This window comes from Dermochelys coriacea, chromosome 1, assembly GCF_009764565.3.
Source record: "Dermochelys coriacea isolate rDerCor1 chromosome 1, rDerCor1.pri.v4, whole genome shotgun sequence".
NCBI lineage: Eukaryota > Metazoa > Chordata > Testudines > Dermochelyidae > Dermochelys > Dermochelys coriacea.
The window spans coordinates 206,034,432-206,061,317 of NC_050068.2; the positions used below are offsets into that span (position 1 = coordinate 206,034,432).

The 26,886-nt window shown below is 47.9% G+C and overlaps 1 protein-coding gene and 1 long non-coding RNA gene across 2 annotated transcripts in view; one reads left to right on the forward strand and one right to left on the reverse strand.

Annotated features, from left to right (window-relative positions):
• The window catches only part of GPR156 (G protein-coupled receptor 156), a 35,697-nt gene extending 17,728 nt beyond the window's left edge, over positions 1–17,969 (reverse strand). The window contains 6 exon segments of the mRNA XM_043512591.1: positions 1,717–1,778; positions 1,781–1,820; positions 3,687–3,822; positions 7,860–7,996; positions 14,138–14,377; positions 17,801–17,969. Coding sequence (XP_043368526.1) covers positions 1,717–1,778; positions 1,781–1,820; positions 3,687–3,822; positions 7,860–7,996; positions 14,138–14,242 — 480 coding nt within the window. The 5' untranslated portion in view covers positions 14,243–14,377; positions 17,801–17,969.
• Positions 17,970–18,399: 430 nt separating this feature from the next.
• LOC122459724 lies at positions 18,400–26,217 on the forward strand. The gene is made up of 4 exons (XR_006280586.1): positions 18,400–19,370; positions 22,709–22,815; positions 24,197–24,260; positions 26,080–26,217. It is a non-coding gene; the product is annotated as an uncharacterized LOC122459724 (long non-coding RNA).
• Positions 26,218–26,886: the final 669 nt, after the last annotated feature.

Consider the following 26,886-nt stretch of genomic DNA (forward strand, 5'->3'; position numbering starts at 1 on the left):
CTTTTCTCCTGTGCTGCACAGAGGTGTTCAGAACCCTCCCCCTGCAGAAAGAGGGTCTGCTCCACCCTTCCTGAAGTGGCTGCATCAGGAGAAGGGAGTCTGGAATACTTGCTGACATTTGTTTCACTTGTTTTTATATTAAAAATAACTAGAAAAACCAGAAATGGTTCTGAACAAAACCCTGGTCCAAACAGCTCCAAACTACAGGTGTGATTGGAGATCCAAACCCAGATCCAGAACCAAATCTCACAAAGGGCTTTCTCTCTTTCAGGAGCTGATCCAAATCCCTGGATATGATTCTTTCTCTACCCTCCCAAAAATTAAAATTGTTCCAAATCCAGGTCTAAATTCTGAAGCTTGGATTCATCATCATTAAAACAAAGTTTGGGAACAAGATCCAGATGTTTGAGGTTAGGGCCTCACCCCAATGGTTCTGAAAACTAAGTGCCAGGCCACCAACCTAGAGACTGAGCTCTGGACACTAGATGACCAGGGCTCAGAAGTTGATTGTGGTCTCCTGGTATCTTTTCCAGAGAGTGCACCTCTGGAAAGACACTGATTTACATTCCCACCCCAGAGGATACATCAGCAATGCCCTGCAATAGGGCTGGTTGGAGAATTCTGTTATAAAGAAACTTCAGTCCCAGTCAGCGAAGGTAGGGCACCCAGAGGTCTTTGCTTAAAGGACAGTTGAAAATATTTTTATTCTACCTACCATGAACTGAGCTCGGGCTTGGGGTTTCTCCAGCAGCAGAAACTGGCAATTTCATAAGACACCGAAATCTGCCGTGGGCGTGCTGGAAAAAGCTGGTACTAAGTATCTGATGGCATTAGCTGCTGAATACAAAACTTATGCCCTCGCACGTAAATGAAACAGGAGATGATTTGCAGATATTTTTTGTTTTGTAAGAGATATATTTTCTTCTTTCTTAAAATACTTGTGTGAGAATTTAGTGCTGGTAAAAGGAGCCAGCCCAATACTCCTGGAGACTAGCACCTCTATCCACAGGATGAGCAGAAAGCATGAGTAGCGGCAAGGCAAACTTCCTTCATTCAATGCTTCACTGAAGAAGACCCCTCTAAGAGTGAGAAGGGAGTTCTGTCGCCATGAACTCACTGATGTGTGATTACCAAGAAGAGGACCTACTAATGGCAATCCTGCTGGTGGGTTTTGTGATGAGGACACTTGGACAGTGTAAGAAACCATCAACTCATTTCACAAAGGGACCAGTGATTACTACCAGATGGGCATGCCCCACCTGGCAGGAGAACAAATGCTCTAGATAAGTCAGGTATCTAAACTCCTCCTCCCGCTCTGTTCTATGGGCCTGATTCTCCACTGCCTTGCTGCTCCTGTCATTTCCACTATTCTGATTTGGTAGCATTTTATCCCTGCTTTTCATCGGTGTAAATGACTGCACAAGGCAGTGGGGAATAAGGCCCGGTAGCTAGGTTTTACTCTGTGCCTGTGATGCTGGTATCTAAGCACCTGAAGCTCTATATCCCACTGTCGGTCCTGTGTGTCCCCGCATTCCCCATTATCTCTCATTTCAAGCTCATCCACATTCTGCAAATGATTCATGGACCTTGTAGAGTTTGATTTTTGTCAAGCATTTCCCTTTACTTCTCAGTGCAGCCCATGTGGAGAGCCCCAGCACCTCACAGGTGAGGAGCCTCTGTGTTCCAGTGCACAGGCCATGTGCTGCGAGTACTTACCACCCTCTTTTCTGGACCGCGCTGTGTGAACACTTTGTACAGCCGCCAGCTTTTCCCTAGAATGGCCCAAAGACCAGGGCTCCACACAGCAAGCAGAGTCGCACCTGCAGACAGGAGGCAAAGAGTGAGAGATGGGATTGGAGGTCCCTGTTACAAGGCAGTGAAACCCGGCAGCTACAAATAGCACTTTCCCTGTTGGGCTTCCACATTGCTCCCAAGGGAGCTCTTCCCCCTTCCCAGGCCAAATGGTGTTCCAAACACCCATAGAAAGGGAAGGAAAACTAATAAATAGGGACCCCATATCTGCCAGCCAGCCCATGCCTGGGAGACAGAAAACTCTGGGCTGAGGAACTCCAGTCAAACCTAGTACAGAAGGCCTCCCAGTCACAACACCACAGTGGGCAGCGGCCTTCCATCCTCAGGAATTCCCAATTAAAAAAAAAAAAGACGCCGCTTTAATAGCAAAGCTGCTGCCCAAAGAGCTCATGTTACTGGACAGGACCACAGGGCTGGGAGGTGGCACTAGTCACCCTTGGGCGGGGGCTGTGCCCAGTGTCACTGTCAGAGCAGCTACCAGCCACCAGCATGCAATCTGAGGCAGCACAAGCCAGGAGCAGGCTATGGGGATGCAATCCCTTCCTTTTCTGCCAGTCTGTGGAGGAACCAAGGCTACGTTTACTCCTTGGGGAATTTGCACCAAAAAGTTAAAAATTCTGCACACAATATTTTAAAATTCTGCACATTTTATTTATCAAAATAACACATATAATCATGCCAGTTTCAATTATTTGGTAATTTATTTCAAAATTTCTGTCAGCAAGTTATGTCTATAACAACACCAGACACACACACAAAAATTCCTTCAGGAGAAGAGTTAAGAAACCTATGTCAACTAGTTCCTATTTCTCTGCTCCCTCCCCACAGAGCCCAATCATGAAGCACCCTGCAGCCTAACACACCTGCACCGACCCTCGCAGAGCCAGGAATCCAGAAGAAAAACAGCCTGATACTTCAGGGCATGCAGAGAACTGAAGCTGCTGGGAACCCTCAGCTCTCCCCATCCCGGCAGCATCATTATTTGCAAGCTGGGCTTGGTCAGATCAGCAGCCCCTAGTGGCAGCCAGCAGCTCTACAGCCATTTCTGCGTGTGCGTGTGGCGTCGGGGGAGGGAACTTCTGCACGCACAACATTAATTTCTGCGTAATTTCTGCATGCTCATTGGCACAGAATTCCCCAAGAGTAACTGTTAGAGAAGCAAACAGACCAAAGTAGCACAAGAGTGACTGAAACACATACATGACTTGAGCACCAATAAAGCAGTAGCTGGGACCTCAACTAATTACCTTCATCCAGGTGGCTAACACAAACACCCTGCCTCTTACTCTCTCCACAGTGCTTGCCTTCTCCGAGAGCTGGATGTTCTTTCTCTCTGCAGTGCTCCCATCTCCACCCCCGCACGCACACACCTCATTTGCTCTGCGCTGGGTCCCTAGCTGGTAGGGGCCATACCCAGGGCAGAAATCAGGAATTAATTAGGCAGAGTGTAGTTTTGATGAAGATTTCCAAGTGATATTTGTGCCCAAGATATTGTGCCCGTTCTCTTGCTGCCCGTGGACCCTGTGCTATATATAGTAACAAACTACTATGAGTTTTTAAATACCCTCTGTACCACTCCTTTAAAAGTGCAGGAGTCTGCTTGCCTGTCTGCAGGAGCAGCTGCTACACAAACTGTGCTCTCTCCTGGAGACCTTACTTATGTTCTCTCTTGTTTAGTTGTTTGCTCTCAGTCTAACAGTAGAATCCATTCAGATTGGAAGCATCTTTGCATATATGAAAATACAAGCTCAACACAGTGCACAAGGCAGCCAGGACAGGGAGACTGTCACAGTTTAGCAGGGGTGGTATGTACATTAAAAATCTTTCCTGGCAAATCAAGAACACAATCAACCCACCTGGTTCACTTCACTCACCTGAATGAGCATTTCCATTGAGGCTCCAGAAAACAAACTCTGCTCCGGAATCCCGAAGAGGTAAGCGCTAGTGTAAGTCAAGCCACTGCCCAGCAATGTCACAATGTTCAGATTGGGGCTGGACATCTTCACAATTCTCCAGGGAACAAAGCAAGCAAGGGGGTGACAGTTAATGAAAGGGGAGTTTACACAACAGCTAGAGACTAGCCTCCCTCACAGCATTATTAGATACCAGCAAGGGGCTAGGACTCTTACCTGGCTGCTGATATCCACAGGGGCTACCTCTGGGAAATAGTCTCCTATGCACTAGTTGAACTTCTGCACTAGGAACTCTGCCATCTATCTATCTGTGATTCTTCTAGGGCTGCCAACTTCTAGGTCTGAGCACCTCAAAATCTTTAATCTAGCCATTCTCAGAACACCCTGTGAGGTAGGGCAGTGATATTATCCCCTTTTTATAGATAGGGAACTGAGGAACAGAAAGATTAAGTGGTTTGCCCAAGGTCACACGTGAAGTCTCTGGTAGAGCAAGGAATTGCTTGCTAGCCCTCCTAAGTGCTAAACTAGGGCCCTAACCACTGGACAACCCTCCGCCTGTCATAGAATGACAGAAGTTGGAGAGAGACAATCCCTATTAGATTATCCAGTCCATCTCCAGGGGCAGTACAGGATTGTCCCTGGTTGTACATGTTCTGTTCTATTCTATACTACATAGGTTCTTATACCACACTCATCACAATAGTTTCTGAGCACGTCTAGTACTTTGTCCAGTCCAGTTTTATATGTCCAAACTGATGGCAATCTCCCTAGAGGAGATTATTCCATAGTTTAATACAACTCATATCCAGAAGGTTTCCTTCAATATTTAGCCTACAGTTCCTCCTCCTTAATTTCATCCCATTACTCTTAATTGTACACAGGGATCAAACCATAAATAATTCCTCTCCATCCCTGGTGCTCCCACCCTTCAGATCTTTGCAGACTCTTTACGTGTTCCTCTCTTTAGTCACCACAGTCTACTCAGACAGACTTAGCTCCTTTCATCTCACTTTATAACTCAGTGCCTTCAGTCCCCAGATCATTTTTATTGCTCTTCTCTGAACTCTCTCCAGTTTTGCACTATCTCTGAGGTAACATGGAGCCCAGAATTAAACATAATATTCCAGATGTTTCCACCCCACTCTCTTCCTCAGAGCTCCACTCCAGCAGGGTTTAGGATAGAGGTTCTCAAACTGAGGTCCGCAGACCACCAGTGGTCTGCGAGCGCCATTCAAGGTGCACACCTGGGCGGCCACACACAAGAAAATTAAAGGTCTAATTAGTGGAGTCACATAGGCGTGGCTCCACTAATTAGGTGCCTGGACCCTGGAGAAGACGCACATGTAAGGTGAGGTGATGGCCTTGGGAGGAATAGGGGGTAGGTGGGAGGAGGCAGTGGGGTGAGAAGAGGGGTGGGGGGAGTTTGGGATGTGCAGGGCTGTGGCAGGCAGAGGAAGAGGTGACTTTCCCCAGCTCCAGGGCTGCGGCTGCCGGGAGAAACGGTCCTCCTTCCCAGCCTCAGCTCTGTAGCGGGGGAGAGAGGGAGAGACCCACCTCCTTCCCAGCCCAGCTTGGTTGCTGACGTGGTGGGGGAGACCCCCCTCCTTCCCAGCCCCAGCTCAGGGGCTGCCGCGGTGTGGGAGAGAGGGCACATCAACCGCATTAGAAAGGTAAGACTACTGATATTAAAATATGACTTGTGTGCTTTTATTTGTAGAACAAAAAAGTTAATTATTATTATTGTTTTTTTATATAGTGCTTTTATCCAAGCGCTTTACAATAGTTAGCTAACAGTACAAACAACATTTGGAAAGATCATTAAGTGGTCCACCGAGACCCTCACCAATTTTCAAGTGGTTCTTGAAAAAAAAAAGTCTGAGAACCACTGGTTTAGGATAATAGCCAGGCCACCTCCTCTAGCGGCATATGGGGTATTCCCTCTGCTTTCCTAGGCTCACCAGTCACATCTATGTTTATTTGCAAGAAGGCAAATAAATATTGTGCATTTGTTCCAGTTCCACGGTGAGAACATTCTTAGAAGGTTTGTAAATAATTTTGTAATCAATTTAGATTGCTACAGAATTCAGTACTGCTCTACCATATAAACCCATGTCAGGTGCCTGGCGGTATACTGGTCTAATACACTGCAGTGCCCTAGATAAAATGCAACCTATATCCAAACCACGAATGGTCTGGTGTCATGAAGGAAACCTGGATGTCAAGGGAAATCATGCCTCACCAATCTAGTAGAATTCTTTGAGGGGGGTCAACAAACAGGTGGACAAGAGTGATCCAAGAGATATAGTGTACTTGGACTTTCAGAAAGCCTCAGACAAGGTCCTTCACCAGAGGCTTTTAAGCAAACTAAGCAGTCATGGTATAAGAGAGAAGGTCCTCTCATGGATCAGGTAACTGGTTAAAAGACAGGAAACAAAGGATAGAAATAAATGGTCAGTTTTCAGAATGGAGAGAGGTAAACAGTGGTGTTTTCCAGGGATCTGTACTGGGACCTGTGTTGTTCAACATAATCATCAATGATCTGGGAAAAGGGGTAAACTGTGAAGTGGCAAAGTTTGCAGATACAAACTTACTCAGGATAGTTAAGTACAAAGCAGACTGTGAAGAATTACAAAGGAATCTCACAAAATTGGGTTATTGGGCTACAAAATGGCAGATGAAATTCAATGTTGATAAATGCAAAGTAATACATATTGGAAAACATAATCCCAACAAACAAAGGGGTCTTAGTTAGCCGTTAGTACTCAAGAAAGAGATCTTGGCGTCATTGTGGATAGTTCTCTGAAAACATCCACTCGATGTACAGCAGCAGTCAAAAAAGCAAACAGAATGTGAGGAACATTACGAAAGGGATAGATAACATGCCAGAAAATATCATAATGCCACTCCATAAATATGTGATATGCCCACACCTTGAATACTGTGTGCCAATCTGGTCGCCCCATCTCACAAAAGATATATTAGAAGTGGGAAAAGTATGGAGAAGAGCAGCAATAATGATTAAGGGTATGGAAGAGATTCCATGTAGGGAGAGATTAAAAAGACGGGAACTGTTCAGCTTGGAAAAAAAGACGACTAAGGGGGTATATGACTGAGGTCTATAAAATAATGAGGGGTGTGGAGCAAGCAAACAAGGAAGTGTTATTTACTTCTTCACATAACACAAGATCCAGGGGTCACCCAATTAAATTAATAGGCAGCAAGTTTAAAACAAACAAAAGGAAGTACTTCTTCACATAATGCGGAGTCAACTTGTGGAACTCATTGCCAGGGGATGTTGTGAAGGCCAAAATTACAATTGGGCTCAAAAAAGAATTAAATAAGTTCTGGAGAACAGGTCCATCAATGGCTATTATTCAAGATACTCAGGGATGCAACCCCATGCTCTGGGCATCCTTAAGCCTCTGACTGCCAGATGTTGGGACTGGACACCAGGGGACTGATCATCTAGTGATTGTCCTGGTCTGTTCATTCCCTCTGAAGAATCTGGTATTTGCCACTGTTGGACAACAGGATACTGGGCTAGATGGACCATTGGTCTGACCTACTTTGGCCATTCTTATATTTTTTTATGGTTTGAAACTAGGATGTCTTCAGATGTATGGCTTGAAGTGATGCCCTCAGACTCTGAGGTGAAGGTGGGAATCACCTCTCTTTCTTCCCACCTCTGCTGACTGCTCTGCTAAGGACCACCAATGGTGACCTCAGAGATGGTGGTGTGAGCAGTCACCCCAGCCAAAGGGAGAAACAGGATGGAGCACCTTCACTCCTTGGCTGCCACTCACATCAATACTTAGGAACATAAGTGATGCAACAGTAGATCAAGCCTATGGTCGCCTTGTCCAGTAGCTCACCTCCCTACCCTACAAAGTCAGACCCACGGTCCATACCATTCTGTCTCCAGCTGTCTCCACGCTGGATGCGACAGAGGCAGGTAGGACCCGCATAACTGCTCCAATAGTCCAATTCTATCCCAGAGGGGTAATGCCTCCCAGACCCCCAGCTGATGATCAGCTTATGGTGGGGAGCAGAAGGAATGGGAGCCCTGGAAATTGTTCTCCCAGCTAGTGTGAAACTTCCATAATGGAGGATGGAACCAAACGATGCGTCGCTCACCTGTTCTTCCTGAAGTGAATTGTGAAGACAAGAAAGAAAAGAGCCAGCAGGACTCCACCGGTGAGGAAGGTCCACACAACTCCCAGGAGGGCAGCCGAGGAGGAAGGGAAGGTCTGACTGCTGCTATTGTAGGTCGTCTGAGAGAAGGCAAAGGGTGGAGACTGTAGGTGCGGAGGGAAATCTTGTGGGTTCCCAGAAGAGAAGTGCCCGCCTTGTAAAAAATGCCACTACTGCTGGCACTGATTGACGCCTTGTCGGCAGTCTCAGTACCAGCGCCAGAGACTGAATGGGCCTCGGAAGCTGAAATCCCATCTCACCCTTACAGGCAGCCCTCCCAGTGCAAGGCACGCTGGCAGGGGAGGTGTGTGTGTAGGGGAGCCGCTTGCCTGCCCTGCTGCTGCCTGCTGTATGGATACAGACTTCATTCTGCAAGTCTCTCAGTCTGGCACTTTTCACCCCTCCCCAGCTGAGCTCTGCCACCTTTCACCATCCACAGAACTTACCCACTCAGTTTGTGATTAAATACAGTAATGGAGGGGAATCCCATTCACATCTGAACTCATCTTTCCCTTCACCAAGTCCTCTGCCTCCATGGCCCAATATTAGAACCTGTACAGATGTCTTGGGCCGATGTGACCAATCTTTCATTTTCTCCACTATCTTTCAGAGGAGCGCAATGTATTTTAGGAGAAGGGCTTCATGTTCCCTTAGCCCCCAGCACCACCACAAGGGGCAAGACACTGCACCTTTCTGCCAGCCAGGCCTTCTAGAAGTATGATGCACACAGCCAGGCATCCAAGGGGAGCCAGACTTTCACTATGCACCTATTGTTTAATCAAGCGGGTTGATTTCATCACGAGCAGAGCTGCCAGCAGGTGCAGAGAAGTTGCAGGAGAAGGTGAATATTTTTTCAAAAGGGTTACCCACAAACACCCACGTACACACCCAAGCTTCATCGCACACCCTGACCAGCTGTTCTTGGAGGGAGAACAGCTGAAAACCAGCCTTGAGGGTTTGGTGGCACTAGCTGGGTCACAAAGGAGGGCTACCCATTGCAAGGAGCAAGTCCAGTTCTGACCCACCTAAACTGTTGTGGGAAAACCCCTGCCCTGATTCCCCAGCATGCAGATGCTACACACCTCATCTTCTCCAGTTCCTCAGCAAACTGCTGAGTCAGGACACACTGGGGAGCAGAAGAGGTGAGTTAGGATCTCAACTCCTTAAGGTTCAGACGAGAAACTGATGGGAAGCCAGAGGAGGTGGCAGAGGATAGCAGTCAGGAGTGCCCATCAGGCCGGGAATGGCAGTGGGAGGGGATCAGGTTATAGTGTTTTTCAAGCAGGCAGAGGGGTGCTACCAGCGGGCTGGAGAAGGCAGGAAGGATGAAGAGATGGGGATGAGTATTGACTGGGTGGGTGCCTAAAAAACCAAAAGCCAAACAAGCCAGTCAGGGTAACTTCTGAGGACATGGGAAGGAGGAGCAGGATTGTGAAGCTTGACTAGCTATGGCCAGATTGTGACTGCTGGGCCTTGGTGTGCTTTGGATGGGGAGCAGGGGAGCCGGGAAGAACTGTGCAGTCAGAAAAGAAGGAAAGGCCCTGGCCTCCCCTCCTCTTGTACCCCAAGGGGCACCAGCTGGGAGCAGTCCCTGAGCTCACGAGATTAGAGGGAGTGCAACTGCACTTGGGCCCTGCACATGGAGCACAGGGCAAGAGGGAGGCTTCCCTCTTGTGCTCCCAGGCAAGGCTTCGTAACGTGCTTTGAATATGAGAAGCGCCAGCCCAGCACAAAAGACTATTACTAGTAACTGTCCAGTTAAAAAGCACATAGAAACACTGCTTCTCTCTAGTGGCGTGTGACAAATGCCACTGTCACTTATCAGGAGGGAACGAATGGACTTTTCACCACTGATGCTGTTTCTCCCTTTCTGTACTGCAGAGGGCTTGTCTACACGTACAGCGCTGCACCTGTGCAGCTGTGCTGCTGTAGCACTTTAATGAAGACACTACTACATGGACGGGAGAGCTTCTCCCATCAGGGTACTTAATCCAGCTTTGCGAGAGGTGGTAGCTATGGAAGCTCTTCCGTCAGCATAGCGCTGTCAACACCGGGGCTGAGGTTGGTATAACTATGTTGCTCAAGAGTGGGATTTTTCACATCCCAGAGCGACGTAGTTATACCGATGCAAGCGTGTAGTGTAGAGTTGGCCTCAGTTTGAACAGTGATGCTACACTGGCTATAGCTCCACTGGCTGGTGTTTCTCAATATTACATACAAGGAAGTTTAAATTTAAAAAAAAAAATCTGATTGCAATTTGAAAAACAAATCATTAAAATATCCTTATTTTAAATGTGTAAACTGACCCCACTTTAAAACAAAACAAAAGCAACCCTCTACGTTAGATGAAAAGTTACAGTCCCAATCAGCATTCCTTAAATGGAGTTATTTGTGTATATCATACATATAGTCTGTTACTGAGATCTTAAAACAGTTTTTACATTTATTGAAACGACACTTCAGTTCTCCTCTAAAAGATACCAGGGGAACAATGAAAACCAGGACACAGCAAAGAAAGGGAGCTGGAGCTATACCTTCTTGTGCATTGCCAGCAGACTTGTTTACTAAATTCCTGTTAGTTACACATGTGCAAACTCATTGAAGGCAACAGGAGTGCAGAGATGTAACTAAGAACCCTATATAACCTCTATAATCTTCATTCCTGGGGATAACATGTGAAAAGGAAAGAGCCCAGCTTGACTCTCGGGTCCCTGAGTTTATTTGTGGTTAGGACAAAAATCCTTTTATTTTGAAACTGGGCACATTTGATCTGGAGACATCAGGAGACAAACATGGAGCCCAGAATAACATTTTTACAGGGTCACTTTTGAGAGTAGAATCACACCTTGAAAAAGACTCCAAAAATAGCATGGGGAAGGCCCCAGATTCCAGATCGCATGTGCTTAGTTTGCAAGGCAGAAGACTATTTTTCCAGCTGCTGCTGTCACAAACTCCCCCAGGGATCTGAGAATGAGGCTGGGCTTTTTCTATCTCTTTCAGCATCACTAGAAATAAACATTTTGTGCTGAGACCTTAGCCACCCAATTACACACAAGGCAGAAATGCTCAGGTCACTCCTCCATAGCTGGTGTCCATTCTGCCTCCCAGGGCTAACAGGAGTAAACTGGCTTGGATCAATAAAACCAGCATTTACTATTAAAAAAAGTATCCAGGGGACAGATCTGTGAAATGAGAAGCTTCACATAGTCACTTTCTGAGCCATAGCTGCACTTTGGCCCCAATCCCTGGCTATAGCACAGGAGCACACAGGAAGATCAAAATTGACTTTATGTGACCATTGCGCTCTCCTGATCCTAGGCCAACTGTGTACAAAGCTGGTTCCCCTACACAAATCAGAGAAGTCTGAAAGCTGCTCTAAGTTGTGCCAGCTGTCAGAGGCCCCAAGAGACTGATATAGCAGCTAGGGATCAGAGGGAGGCCATGACACTCAGTCCTTGCCCTCCACACTGGCTGCAGGGACGGGGAAAGGAGGGCAGAGTAGCCATGACACAGGCTTGATGCTACTGATAGACCCCCCCTACGTTGGTGTGATCCTCCCATGGCCTTTTGCACCAGCTTTAGAACAGCTTTATTCCAGCAGCATGGTGAAAAGTGACTTGAATCAATAATGTAGGGGTGAAAGATGCTGGTAGCACCCACCTCCCGATGTTACTGTATTTCAAAGAGTGGTTTGTTGCTGATGGAGAGCTGCCATCAGTGCATCCATGAGTCATCCCTTTTCCCCTCTGGGCTATGCCTGAAGCCCAGAGGCCACTCTGGACACAGGCAAGCTAGGCAGCTGCCTAGGGTGGCAGATTTCTAAATGAACACTTTGGCTATGTCTACACTACAGACCTTACAACAGCAGAGTTTTCCACGGCAGCTGCGCCGCTGTAAGGTCTCCCGGGTAGCCGCTCTATGCCAATGGGAGAGAACTCTCCCACCAGCATAATTAAACCGCCTCCAAGGAGTGGAGGTAGTTCTGTTGGCAGGAGAGTGTCTCCCGCCGAACATAGCTCTGTCCACACCAGTGCTGTTGTCGGTGAAACTTATGTCAGACGGTGTGTGTGTGATTTCACACCCCTGACCAACAAAAGTTTTACCGACAAAAGTGTTAGTGTAGACCAAAATCTTAATTAGTTCATGGCAAGCTGGGGTGTGAATCTACCCGGCCCAGACTAACTGTCCATGCGGACCCTGCAGATACGCATTAACAGTTTCTTAACGCACTTTGATTTCCTCCTCTCTGAAACAGGGACTAGATCGAAGTGCATTAACGACTGTGCAGAAGCCCTGGCATGGAGCACACAGCTGGAGGGCCCAGCCCAGCAGCAGCTGGGCCTGGCTGTGAGCTGCTGCTGGTCTCTCCCCAGGCAAGCTCGAGGATGAGGGGCCCTCCAGGGCAGGAGGCAACCAGGTATGTGACACCCCATGTCCCCCATCTGTCCCCTGCCCCTCCCCCCATACTACCCACTCCCCAGCTGTCCCCTACTTCACCCCATGTCCTAATCCCCCCTGTCCTAGCCTTCCTGGCCCCATCTCTCCCCCTATCCTAGCCCATCTATCTCCCAAGGTTCTGCCCCCACATCTACCTTCCACCTCATCTGCCCCCTGATGCCTTGGGGTCTGCCCCCCCAGTCATTCCCCTCCCCCAGGGTCCTGTCCCACTGTGTCCTGCCGCCCTCCCAACCCTATCTTCCCTGGGGTGCTCTCCTCCAAGCCACTGGCCCCATTCTCTAGCATCTTGCCCCATCTGCCCTGTGACCTATCCCCCATGCTATCTGCCCCATGATCTACTCCCTGCCCCTGTTTTCCTAGTCCCCCATCTTACCTCTATGTCCTACTCCCCTAGCCCTTTTGTCTCCCCGGTATGTCCTGAACCCCACCCCATCTGTCCCATGTCCTGGCCCCCATCCCCACCCCCTGTCCAGACTCCAGTCCCCCTGTATTATCCCCCATTGTTCCACCATGTATTGAATAGCTACCCTCCCCCGCAGCCTCACATCAGGGACTTCCCCTCCATCCTGGTGCAGCTCCCCCGGCACTTTGGATTGACACCCAGAGGGGTACACTCGAGCTGGGAGGGCCAGAGCTGAATGGAGAGGGGGAACAGATGGAGCCATACACTGCAAGTGCTCTTGGGGCTAGATCCCTAATGCAGAGTGGGGCTGGGCAGGACTGCTGGCCCTTAGGGTTGGTGGATCCTAGTGGGGGACCTTCCAGGGCAGCCTGTTTATGGAGGAGCATGCTGCTATAAGGAAGTAGTGGGGGCGGGGATCACAGTGATGTTCTGCCTAGGGCAGCAGATTGTCTTGAGCAGCCCCTGCCTGAAGCACGGTTGCAAACTCTATCTCAGGAACCAGCTGGGGAAGCCCAGCAGTGCTGTTCCTCTCCTCCACACACACACCAAAAACAATCCTGGCTCTGTTGGAGGTCCCAGGACTCTGAACTCTGGGGGAGCATTTCAGTGGCAGGTGAGTGGAGTATAACTCATGGCCCAGACAGGGGAGTATTAGTTGTAATAAAGCAGTCAGAGCTAGGGGAGCCAAAGAGCTTTAATCTTCTAATTAAAGGTCAGTGTGGAGCTTAGCATGGGGTTCAGTAGAAGGCCAAGTGGCATTCATGCCCAGCTGGGCCCATGTGAATGCTGACAGGCACACAGACAGCAGCTCCAGACTGGAAACAATGGCTTACATTCTTCTTCCAAAATTATATCAAAATAGACTTAGCCAACTAAGACCATTCCTGTATCATCCCCAAGAGCTCAATGACTTACGGGGCGGGGGAGGGGAGGTCCCATCTATTATGGGCTTTGGCTTTTAATTAAATCCCTTTTTATTAATATTTGACAGGCACTTTCAAGTTCCTGGGAAGGTGGGAGGTCAAGGGGATGGAACGTCATTTCAGTTCCACATTCACATTAGCTCACTGGGAAAGACTCTTTCAAATTCCTTGGATGTTTCCCCAGGCTGGTTCCTTGCACTCTACCCACCAAGCTTTTATCCAGACAAGTTTTAAAGACTGCAAGTATTGGGGTTTCCTTCCTTTCCCTTGGGAGACTGCTCCACAAGCCAAGAGTCCTCACTCCCATTGGGGAGAAGTTTCCCCTAAGAAGTTTTCTAGTGTGCTCCTCCTCCCCAGAGGCCGCCCCCAAACTCATTCCTCTGAGTAGAACCTGGCATTCAAGGTCAGAGTAGCCCAGTCCCCATCTTGGTACGTACAATCGTTATCGTGCAGAGATCCCGCAAGGTCCTCTGCCTCCACACCTGGCTGTTCCAACTGGAGTAGCTGTCACACAAGTCAGAGCAGTTGAATCCAGGCTCCATAGCACATCCTTAGTCTTCATTCGGCCCTGTTTTCTGGGCAGCGGGGAAGACAGCAGTCAGTCCTGCAGTGGGAGGGAGGCCAACACTGGGCCAAATTCCTCCAGCAACTCACGTTTTTCCAGTGACAATAACAATCTTAAAAAGAAAAGGAGGACTTGTGGCTTCTTAGAGACTAACAAATTTATTAAGAGCACAAGCTTTCGTGAGCTACAGCTCACTTCATCGGATGCATAGATTGGAACATATAGTAAGATAGATAGATATATATATACATACAGATAAGTTGGAAGTTACCATACAAATTGTGAGAGGCTAATTAGTTAAGATGAGCTATTATCAGCAGGAGAAAAATAACAACTTTTGTAGTGATAATCAAGATGGCACATTTAGACAGTTGACAAGAAGGTGTGAGGATACTTAACTTAAGGAAATAGATTCAAAATATGTGTAATGACCCAGCCACTCCCAGTCTCCATTCAAACCCAAGTTAAGGGTATCTAGTTTGCATATTAATTCAAGCTCAGCAGTTTCTCATTGGAGTCTGTTTTTTAAGCTTTTCTGTTGCAAAATTGCCACCCTTAAATCTTTTACTGAGTGGCCACAGAGGCTGAAGTGTTCTCCTACCGGCTTTTGAATGTTATGATTCCTGATGTCAGATTCTGTGGGTTAGCATGTTGTTCAGAGGTGTGTTGGAAATATTGTTTGAGTCGGAGACGTCAAAAGTAGGATTCTAGGTCACCACAGAACTGTATCATGTTCGTGGGCCTGGAGGGACAAAAGGAGAGGCCCCGAGATAGGACAGGCTCTTCTGCTGAGCTAAGAGTATAGCTGGAAAGATTAACAATATTGTTGAGTAGGTTAAGGGAACCACTATTGTGGTTCCTTGTGGCATGTAGTAGTTTAAATAGTTTAGTGTCCTTTTTCCTCTGTAGAGAAGCAAAGTTTGTGTTGTAAATGGCTTGCCTAGATTTTTTAAAAATACTAACCCACAGAATCCTTCCTACCAACACTACAAAAAGGATTCTGCGTGGACTCCTCCTGAAGGTCAAAACAACAGACTGGACTGCTACACAGATTGCTTCTGTCGACGTGCACGGGCTGATATTGTGGAAAAGCAGCATCACTTGCCCCATAACCTCAGCCATGCTGAACACAACGCCATCCACAGCCTCAGGAACAACTCTGACATCATAATCAAAAAGGCTGACAAAGGAGGTGCTGTCGTCATCATGAATAAGTTGGAATATGAACAAGAGGCTGCTAGGCAGCTCTCTAACTCCACATTCTACAGGCCATTATCCTCTGATCCCACTGAGGATTACCAAAAGAAACTACACCATCTGCTCAAGAAACTCCCTGAAAAAGCACAGGAACAGATCTGTGCAGACACATGCCTAGAACCCTGACCAGGGGTATTCTTTCTATCTGCTTCCCAAGATCCATAAACCTGGAAATCCTGGACACTCCATCATCTCAGGCATTGGCACCCTGACAGCGGGATTGTCTGGCTATGTGGACTCTCTCCTCAGGCCCTACGCTACCAGCACTCCCAGCTGTCTTCAAGACACCACTGACTTCCTGAGGAAACTACAATCCTTCGGAGATCTTCCAGAAAACACCCTCCTGGCCACTATGGATGCAGAAGCCCTCTACATCAACATTCCACACAAAGATGGACTACAAGCCGTCAGGAACAGTATCCCCGATAATGTCACGGCAAACCTGGTGGCTGAACTTTGTGACTTTGTCCTCACTCACAACTATTTCACATTTGGGGACAATATATACCTTCAAGTCAGCGGCACTGCTATGGGTGCCCGCATGGCCCCACAGTATGCTAACATTTTTATGGCTGACTTAGAACAACGCTTCCTCAGCTCTCGTCCCCTAACACCCCTACTCTACTTGTGCTACACTGATGACATCTTCACCATCTGGACCCATGGAAAAGAAGCCCTTGAGGAATTCCACCATGATTTCAACAATTTCCATCCCACCATCAACCTCAGCCTAGACCAATCCACACAAGCGGTCCATTTCCTGGACACTACTGTGCTAATAAGCAATGGTCACATAAACACCACCCTATACCGGAAACCTACTGACCGCTATTCCTACCTACATGTCTCCAGCTTCCATCCAGGACACACCACACTATCCATTGTCTATAGCCAAGCTCTAAGATACAACTGCATTTGCTCCAATCCCTCAGACAGAGACAAACAAGATATCTAACAAGCATCCTTAAAACTACAATACTCACCTGCTGAAGTGAAGAAACACATTGACAGAGCCAGAAGAGTACCCAGAAGTCACCTACTACGGGACAGGTGCAACAAAGAAAATAACAGAACGCCACTAGCCATCACCTTCAGCCCCCAACTAAAACCTCTCCAGCGCATTATCAAAGATTTACAACCTATCCTGAAAAATGATTCCTCACTCTCACAGATCTTGGGAGACAGACCAGTCATCACTTACAGACAGCCCCCCAACCTGAAGCAAATATTCACCAGCAACTACACACCACACAACAAAAATACTGACCCAGGAACCTATCCTTGCAACAAAGCCCAATGCCAACTCTGTCCACATATTTATTCAAGTGACACCATAATAGGACCTAATCACATTAGCCAACGCCATCAGTGGCTCGTTCACCTGCACATCTACCAATGTGATATATGCCATCATGTGCCAGCAATGCCCCTCTGCCATGTACATTGGCCAAATCTGACGGTCTCTACGCAAAAGAATAAATGGACACAAATCTGACATCAGGAATAATAACATTCAAAAACCAGTAGGAAAACACTTCAACCTCTGTGGCCACTCAGTAAAAGATTTAAGGGTGGCAATTTTGCAACAGAAAAGCTTCAAAAACAGACTCCAACGAGAAACTGCTGAGCTTGAATTAATATGCAAACTAGATACCCTTAACTTGGGTTTGAATAGAGACTGGGAGTGGCTGGGTCATTACACATATTGAATCTATTTCCTTAAGTATCCTCACACCTTCTTGTCAACTGTCTTGATTATCACTACAAAAGTTGTTTTTTTTCTCCTGCTGATAATAGCTCATCTTAACTAATTAGCCTCTCACAGTTTGTATGGTAACTTCCAACTTATCTGTATGTATATATATCTTACTATATATTCCAATCTATGCATCCGATGAAGTGAGCTGTAGCTCACAAAAGCTTGTGCTCTAATAAATTTGTTAGTCTCTAAGGTGCCACAAGTACTCCTGTTCTTTTTGCGGATACAGACTAACAAGGCTGCTACGTTGAAACCTGTCAATAGCAAGCTTGAAATTCATCTCATTTCCCCCATGTCTCAGGTGTGCCGGGGGCCTGCAGCCAGTGACACTGTTACACGCAACCAGTTATGTGGTGGCATCCATTTAACAGGCATTCTCTGTCACAGCAGGAACCCACACCGTACGTGTGCAATCCTCCACCTCCCCTCACCCAGCCAAGGCAGTGTCTTGTTGGCTGTCCATACCGGTCTGAATAAATCAGCTGTAGTGATCCTCTTCAAATAACATGACAATCTTACTGTTTCATCACCAGGTGGCAGCCTCCTCCACTGCTGTATGGATACAGCCTCAGCTTCTCCCCACTCCCCAAACTGCTGTAGGTCTGCAATGAAGACAGCACCTGTGGGCCACAGAGAAGGCCATTCACCCTATAACTGAAATGAACAGCAATGATTACAGGTGCAGGTTATTTGAGATGGCACATGGAGTAAAATGTACCATCTCTAGGGTCCATATGGTTTAAATGATTAGTATTTAACACTTATATCACAGTAGTGCCCAGAGGCCCTGATCAGGATTGGGGCCCCTTTATGCTGGGTACTGCACAAGCGCATGCCAAGACACAGCCCCAAAGGACTGATTGTCTAGAAGTTATTAAATCATTCGTAGCCGGGAGTATTTCTGAGCAAGGGGGAAGTGGGGAATTTAGCAGGGCTGCAGAACTTTAGAAGGCTGTCCACATGGGTGGTGGGTATCATAGGCAGGGGGAGGCTGTGCCTCCCCAAACATCCTAGCGTGGCCCCGCCTACACTCCGCCCCCAGGCCAGGCCCCCTCCTGCAGTTCCCAGTGCTCTGCCCTGGCTGGCTGGGGCTGGCTGGCCTGCCTCCCGCAGGGACTGGGGGCGGCTGGTGCTGGGACCATGCTGCCCGCCTGGCGCTCAGACCGCACCGCCCGGCATTTTGGGGTTGGCCGCACAGGAGCTGGAGGTGCTGCGGCCATACTGCCTGGGCCTCTGGGGCTGGGGATGCTGTGGCTGCGCCGCCAGAGCACTTGCAAGAGGGGAATCCCCTGCCAGGATTTCATTCTGGTGCAGGAGGGAAAGAACAGAGTCATGGAGTTGAAGGCCAGAAGAGACTACTATGTCATCTGGGCTGACATCCACTGTATCACAGGCCACCAATGCTGTCACACTCCAATCGCCCCCCATCCCTCAGGGAGTCTCCAGGGAAGGCAGATCAGCATTGTATGTGGCTAACACTGTTGCAAGCATCGCAAAGCATTTTGGGGAGGGTCAAAGATGTGTGAGTGGAGAGTGGAAGTTTCCTTTGCAGAATACAAGAGGCCGGGGGTAGAAAGAAGAAGAGCAGAGAATGGGTTAACTCAACACTTCAGCTAGCTCCATGTGAAGCTAAGACGCTGGCCCTGGCCCAAGGTCATAGGCTTGATGAGAAATCAGTAGCTGCCCAGCCGTGAGAAGAGGAGAACTAAGTTGAGCAGAGCTGCAGAGATAGCAGCGAGAACAGTGAGAGCAAATGAGACGGCGACAGCGAAGACCAATAGAAGGGAAAACAAAGTCTCCAGAGCCGGGATGTTTGGGAAACCAAGGAGGCCACAGCAAGCCGGTTTGGACTGGCACAAAGAGCACCAAAAGCAGAGGTCCCTGAGTGGATTACCTTCCCCCCTGTCGTCCCCCTCCCCCACCCCCAAGGAGTCCAAGACTTAAAACCCTCCTGAGAGTTGGAGCAACTCGGAGAGCACAGAAGATCCTTGGATGGCCTGGGCCCAGGACAGCACTCCCGTCCACCTCTCCCCCCCCTTCACTTCTTCTGACATTACACCCAGACTTGGCCAGTCTGGGTCGTGCAGGTGTGAGTATGAAAGTGGGTTAAGGCTTGGAACATTAACACTTTCTTTCTTCCCCTGAGTGACATGAGAGTGTTCCCAACACTCTCTGTTGTTACTTTATTATTTTATTAATAAAGCTTTTAAATTTAGACACTTGGTGTGCCTCGTCATCTCCTCCCCAAAAAGATCCTGTGGCCCCAGCCTGATCAACTGTGGACCCAGGCAGACTGGTAACAAAAATCTGTCACAACGCCACCCAGCACCTACCACTAAACCCAACAATGGAAATTAGACCAAAGAAAATAAGATCCACAGGAGACTAGATTATTACGGGCTCCAGGCACAGAATAGGAGCGAGCAAGATGCACCAGTGCTCGAGGCCCCTGAAATGGCAGGGAAATGATTCAGTCAGATATACTCAGATAATCCTGCAAGAGACCTATACCCACACAATGCAGAGGAAGGTGAAAACCCCCCAAGGTCACTGCTAGTCTGATCTGGGGGAAAATTCCTTCCTGACTCCACATATGGCGATCGGTTAGACCCTGAGCATGTGAGCAAGAACCAGCCAGCCAAGCATGAGCTTGAGAATAGAGAAAGTGAATATTCTGTGCCATCCCAGAGCCCTGGTTGCCCTGCCCAGTGTCCCATCTCTAGCCATCATCATCCATGATCCTTCTGAGGAAGAATATATTTAAAACCCGCCCTCTCAGAATACATTGGGGAAAAACAGCTGGACCCCTGAAGGATGACACTTAGGGGCACAGGCCATAAACCTGAAGTGAGCCCTGGGCTGTTGGGCCCTGTCCCCCCTCCATCACAAGCAACCCTGGCATACAACTGCTCTCACAAATTTGTCCAGCTCTTCTTAAAATGAGTTATGTTGTTTACTCCCACAACTCCACCCCTCTGTTAGAAACCTTTACATTTCCTGTCTAAATTCGTTCGTGGCCAGCATATAGCCATTTTTTTGGTGCCAACATTGTCAGTTAACTTAAATAGCACCTCACCCTCCATGGCATTTACCCCTACTGTATTTCTAGAGAGCAATCATATCCCCTTAGCCTTCTTTTTGCTAGTCTAAACAAGCCAAACTCTTCCAGTCTCCTCTCATAACACAGGCCCTCCATTCCCCTGATTACCCTAGTAGCTCTGTTCTGCAGCTGTTCCAATTTAAATTCAAACATGGGTGACTAGAATTGTATACCGTATTCCAAACAAGGTCTTACCAGTGGCTTGAACAAGCACACCAGAAAGAGCCCTTCTGCGGAGGCCCATCCCTGCTCAGATTCAGAGGTTTGGGGGTGCCATACTGACTCTGTCACACGACTCTTCTTGCTCCCATTCGGAAGAGGGGGCTCTCCAGTGAGAGCACCCTTCAAGTTCCATGTGTGTGGCTACAGTCTATGCAGCATCATGAACTGGCTGCTTTCAGCCATGATCTCATTATTTAGCAGCAGAAGAATTCCAGGGCAAATCTATACTGGATCCTTCCATGGGGGCTGCAGCTGACTTCTTGGGGATTCATCTCATTCCAGCAAATAACAAATTCATTAAATAAACAAAGCAATAACACAAGCAGCAACACAATCACCTGAAATTTAATGCAATTTAAGTATGGTCTTAAGTGCTTTATTTAACAGGGAAGAGATTGCTTGCATGCTTAAATTAAACATAATTTCAGTCTAGAAATAAAGCGTAAAATTTAGCAGAGATTAATTAGCCATTGGAACAATTACCCAGGGTAGTGGTGGATTCTCCATCATTGACAATTTTTAAATCGAGATTGGATGTTTTACTAAAAGATCTGCTCTGGGAATTATTTGGGGGAAGTTCTATGTGTTGTACAGGGGGTCAGACTAGATGATCACAATGGTCCCTTCTGGCTCTGAAATCTATGGACCTATGAATATGCTTAAGTGCTTTGCTGAATGGGGGTCTGAGTGACAGTTTAGCTATCGACACTGGACCAGTCTATTTATTAAGTAGGATTAAAAGTCTAACATCTCTACATTTTTTCTCTCTCACAGTGCTCTGGCTGATGGGTATTACATCATGTCACTCTGCAATGGTTCTCCTCATCACCTTAGCTTCTATTTCCTCTTTAATTCTTTGTTGTGGGGTTTTAACAGCCCTCATTACCATTTTAGACATGAGGTCATACTTCTATTCAAGCATCCTTATTCAATTAGCATGGGTAACATTTTTAATTGGCTTCCGCTGCACAACCAGAAGTGAGTCCAGTGTAGTTAACAGTTGTAGAAGAGGGACAGAAGGTTGGCAGATCATAACAATAGATTAGGTGAGTGCAAAATTCAGACTTTTCTCCTAGCTGCTGTTTAACAGTGATGTATCTTCACAACTGTAGCCTAAATGCAAATCAGGTTCATTGGCATGTAGACGGCCTTTCCTTCATGACGTTCCTTTGTTTTCTCCACTGCATTGCTAGCTTCCCTGATATAAAAATTAATTCCCTTTGGTCAGAAATATGGCCAGATTCTAGGATCCTTCCTCATGCAAAACTCTTATGGACTTCAATGTGTAAGGAAGAACTGGGTGAAAACTGAAAAAGTGTCTCATGATTTGACTTACAATTATTACGTTTTATTTTAGATGATCAAGGCTCAGATTGCCACAGAACCTAAGGGCAGGTTCTCAGCTAGTGTAATTGGTGTAGATTCTGATTCACATCATCTGAGAATCTGGCCCCCAGTAAATTAAAACATCTACACAGGATTATCTGAATTTGTGAGATATCCATTCCAGCATGGAACTGAGCCCCACACCTCTGCATCCAAAAAACAGGAGGGCTACTTCTTAAGTGAAAAGAGAAGCTACTGTTTCAGTAGTTGTCCTATTTGAGCCTATTATTAAAAGGCTTATTCACAAAAATTGTACATGTGGGCAACAAGGCACCCACAGCACCCTTCCAGATTTAGGCCCTTGGCCCCTCTCCTCCATTAATCAGGGACACTTAAGTCTGGTGCAACACCCATGTTCTTTATTCATGATCAGTTTTCCACCCCCAGTTTCCAACTATATACAGGCTTTACAACTGCTTGGCCTACCACAGGCCTGGCCAGCAACAGACTAGGAGGCTCCTACTCCCTCTGAACATGACCTCCCACTCTTAGTCCCTTTCTCTCACTTCCTTCCAGCCTTATAGCTAGCTCCTGCTAATGAGGCTGGCAGGTGTGGTCAGTTACCAGGCAAACATAGGGCGGTTTCCCTATGATTGGGGCTGGAATGGAAGGAGCTGATTAAGGGCTTCTGTAGCAGCACCCCTGCCACAATCTGACACAGAATTTTTTTCCTTCTGAGATATCCCATTCAAATACCAACACAATTCTGCTCTTTCAAGAATCCAGCTGTGATGTGGCAGACCAGGTGACAGCTCATGCCAAAACCCCTCAGTCTCAACTGAATACTGGCCATTACATAGCGGGAAGCTGTCTGGCTCACCTGTGGGTTAGTATTGTTAAAAAAGGTATTAGAATTATAAGAATGTGTTAAGCTTTTAAGAAATGTGTGTGAGTTGCTGCATGCATTAATCTCACTTATAACATCTGTATCCCACGATATAAGGTCATGGGCAGTGGATGAACCCCTGGCTAGCCCCGCCCCGCCCCTTCTGCCCAAGGCCACGCCCCTTCCGTGCCCACCGGAGCCTAGCCCCCACTGTGGCCACTGTCCCCTGTCCCAGGCTAGTGCCCCCAGCCCCGCTTCCTGCCACACCAGGCAGGGCAGCTCCAGCCCCCAAGTGCCAGACAGCACGGCCCCAGCCTCCTCAGGCTACGCCGCCCGGTCCGACTCCTGGCAGGCCGGCCCCCTCTCTCCTGAAAGTGCCCCCAGGCCAAGCTGCCAGTTCCAGCCCCAGCTGTCTGCTGGGTGGGCAGACAGGCAGGCAGCACGGCCTCAGCACCGGGAGGATGGATGGCGTGGCATGGCCCCGGGGGCGCACCGCAGCCCCCAGCCTGCCTGCCCCAGCCTCTGACACAACGGGAACAATCTTACAGAAGGCAGGATGGGGCCTGAGCATGGGTGGGGACACGTCAGGCTGTTTGGGAAGGCAGAGCCTTCCCATGCCTATGATACCCCCCGCCCATGTATAAGGTAATACATAAGAGGTTTGCTCTGTTAACTGTAAATCACCAGACAGGAAAGAAGCATTAGCAGGTGTGAAATAACATCTCCTGTTGGAAACTGGTATCTTCTGCCCAACCAAGGGAGGCCCATCAGCACCAGATGAACTATTGTGAAACATCAGAGGACAAAAGATTTTGTTGATTGCGCCCCCCCCCCCGCACCCCACGAAGAGGAGCTGTACAAGTAAATTGCTCCCAACAGCTGAATGGACAACTCAAAGCAGAAGAGGGCAAGGAATAAAAAGCCCTGACAAGAAGGAATTGCATCTTTTATACTGCTTCAAATCTAAGGGGCAAGGATTTAATAATTTTATTAAGATAATGTTGAAGTAAAAAGAAAACGGTACACAATTTAGGCATAGAAGTTTCTGGTTATTAGGGAATAAGGTACAGATTATCAAGGGGTGCAAAATTCAGTTTAGGAGCGGGTGGCGTAAGGAATACATAATCTGCAATTTCCCCGATTGGGGGTAAAAGTTTAACGGGTCAAAGTATAAACATTGAGATATGGGGTACTAAACATTAGTAAAAGATCCCCACTGCTTGGCCTGGGTTAGCCCTAAAGGACATAGAGAACTTGCTTATTATAGAATCTTCTATTACTTTTTTAAACTTAAGATTGGAACTCATTTGTGTGTATCTATGTTTACCTCCTTTAATCTTGTAAATACCTCATTTCCTTTTCCAATATAATAAATCTTTAGATAGTTATAGGATCAGCTACAAGCATTGTCTTTGGGGAGAGATCTAAGACACAACTGGCCTTGGGTAAGTGACTAGTTCTTTGGGATTGGGAATAACCTGAATACTTTTGTGATTTTTTTGGTGTAAGGGACTGTCTATCACAATGGCAAGCTTACCTGGCTGACAAGATAGATCAGAGTACCCAAACCATTACTACTTTGACTTCAGATCACTGCAGCAATTCCCACTTATATATCCCAGGGTCAGTCATTGAGGGTTTTTTTATATAAATCAATGTAGAATTTTATAAACCAGTGCACAGACAGGTTGAACAAATAAAAAGGGATATTGTTGCAGGAAAAGTTTGGTTTGCATTTAATCTAACCAATGCACAGTGTGCCAGAGCCCACTGACATGGTATCAGGACACAGAGAACTACAGAGAGATAGGCACACCCATGGCAAACAATCCATGTAATATTAATAGCCCAGATCATGCCTGGGCATTCTCCCACTGTGTGTGTGGATTTCTCCCTGCCCATGAGAAGGTCAGTGGAGCCACGCAGACAGAGAGGGAGCCAGAGAAAGCAGGCAGGGGACTCTGGAGCTGGTGCAAATACAGAACTGCCACATGGGTGGCATTGGTCCTTACCAGATCTCCCAGACACCAGTACTTTAATATCTCAGAAGATCTGTATGATCTGGAGGCCAAAGCCTCTGTTTCTTCCACAGAGAGGCAAACTCCATCCAGTGTCACCATGAAGAACCTCTAAAGAAGCTCATGGAGTTCCTGCACAGATGGTTGGGATTTCCCTGGTTGGGGTATAAGTTGGGCCACTAGCAGAGTAGGGCCTGTCCCAAGTGACAGGGCCAAGCTCTTTAGAAAGGAAATAAGTTAGCTCTGTGACTTCCCCCGAAGGGATCACCCTGCTAGTCTTGCACACCTAATAACAGATGGCCATGAGCGTCTATCAGCAAGGAAAGCAAAAGTTGCAGTGTGAATCCCATATGCTCACATCTTTATTCTAAGACCAAATTTCTTCCAACAAGGTGAGCCTCACACTCTCCAAAGAGGGCGAGGTTATATACTTTGCTCCCTGCCCTGCATAGGGATCTGTGCAGAGCCGCACTCTCCCAGAACTCTCCAAGCATCTGGAATTCTCTCTAGCACAGGGAATCTGACTGACAGTGCAGAAAGCTGGGGAGGCTCTCTGTACACTTCCCAGGCCCACGTAAGACCTGCCTGCAGCGGCACACATGGGCCATGCTGTTTGTTAGCAACTGAATACAAAACAGTATCTGAGAAATTCTCAACAAAGGAACTCCTCTCACACAGGATGCAAGGCTGGGGTGAATGGAGGAAGGGGCACCTATATACCCATCCAGCCAGGTGTGGGGGATTCTCCATCACTGACCATTTTAAAAACAAATTGAATGTTTTCCTAAAATACCTGTTCTTGGAATTATTTTGCGGGAGTTCTGTGCTACACGGGAGGTCAGACTAGCTTATCACAATGATCCCTTAGAATCCATGAATCTAAAAGGGAGCTTTGGGTTAAAAAAAAAAAAAAAGTGTGGAAGCCCAGAGATCTAGTGAAAGCTCTGATTCAGGAACAAAGTGGAGAGCTGGCCGGGAATCAGAGCCTTTGTCCAGGAAGCAAAGTTCAAAGCAGGCTTTGCGTTCCAGTGCACTGCTGCCCCTTCGCAAGGGAAGAGGATTCTTCAAACTTTCCAAGGTCCTAGCCTCTCAAAAACACTTTCACGCTATTATGCAAATGGATTCAGTGCTGTTTCCATAAAAGCTGGCCACCAAGGACAATTAGCTCTCATTAATATGCAATAAAGTGCTGATGTGAATATTGCCAAAAGGCAACAGCCATCTCATTTGCTCTCCCTCTAATTAGAACTTGTGGAAATGACACTCTTCCTCTCACGGAAGCCCAGGAAAGCAAGGAGCATCAATCAAGTTTCAGAAAGCTGCCAGGCGAACAGGAGATGATGGCTTCTTTAAGGCCCCAATGATAAGTCCAGCATGGCAGCCCACAGCAGCAGAACTCTATATGACAGTGGCATGGAATAGGGGTGGGGCGAGGACCATAGCCCTCCCACTTTTTGAAAGTGGACAGGCTTGTCCCATCCACTTTTCCCCACAGCAGCCCCAGCCCCATCCCCCTGGCCAGGCCAGCAGCTGGTGTGGGCCATGCAAACCCTCCACCTGCCTGCAAGGAAGAGGGGCTGAGAGCAGCCCCTGACCCATGTCCCTGCCCAGCCCAGGGCAGGTGGAGGTGGAAGGTATGCGACTTCATGCCAGCTCCCCACAGCTGCCTGTGCAGCTCTTCCCAACATGCCTCTGGCTGGGAGGGGGACCTCAGAGCCACAGCCTGACCATGGGAAGAGCCACGAAGGCAGCTGTGGGGAGCCTGGGTCCCTCCACCTGCCCTGAGTGGGGGGCCCAGGGCCTGGGGCTGCTCTTGGTGGACCCCCCCCCACACTGCAGGCAGGTGGAGGGGCTACATCGCAGCTCTCCACAGCTGCCTGCACGTATCTTATCATGGCTGGGTGGTGGCTCCGAGGCCCCTCCCACGGCCAGAGCCAGGAGTGCGGAGTGGGGAGTGCGGGCAGCTGTGGGGAGCCTGGGTCCCTCCACCTGCCTTGGGCAGGGGGCCCGAGGGGCGGGGACACGGGCAGGGGGTCTGCTTTTGGCCCCACTC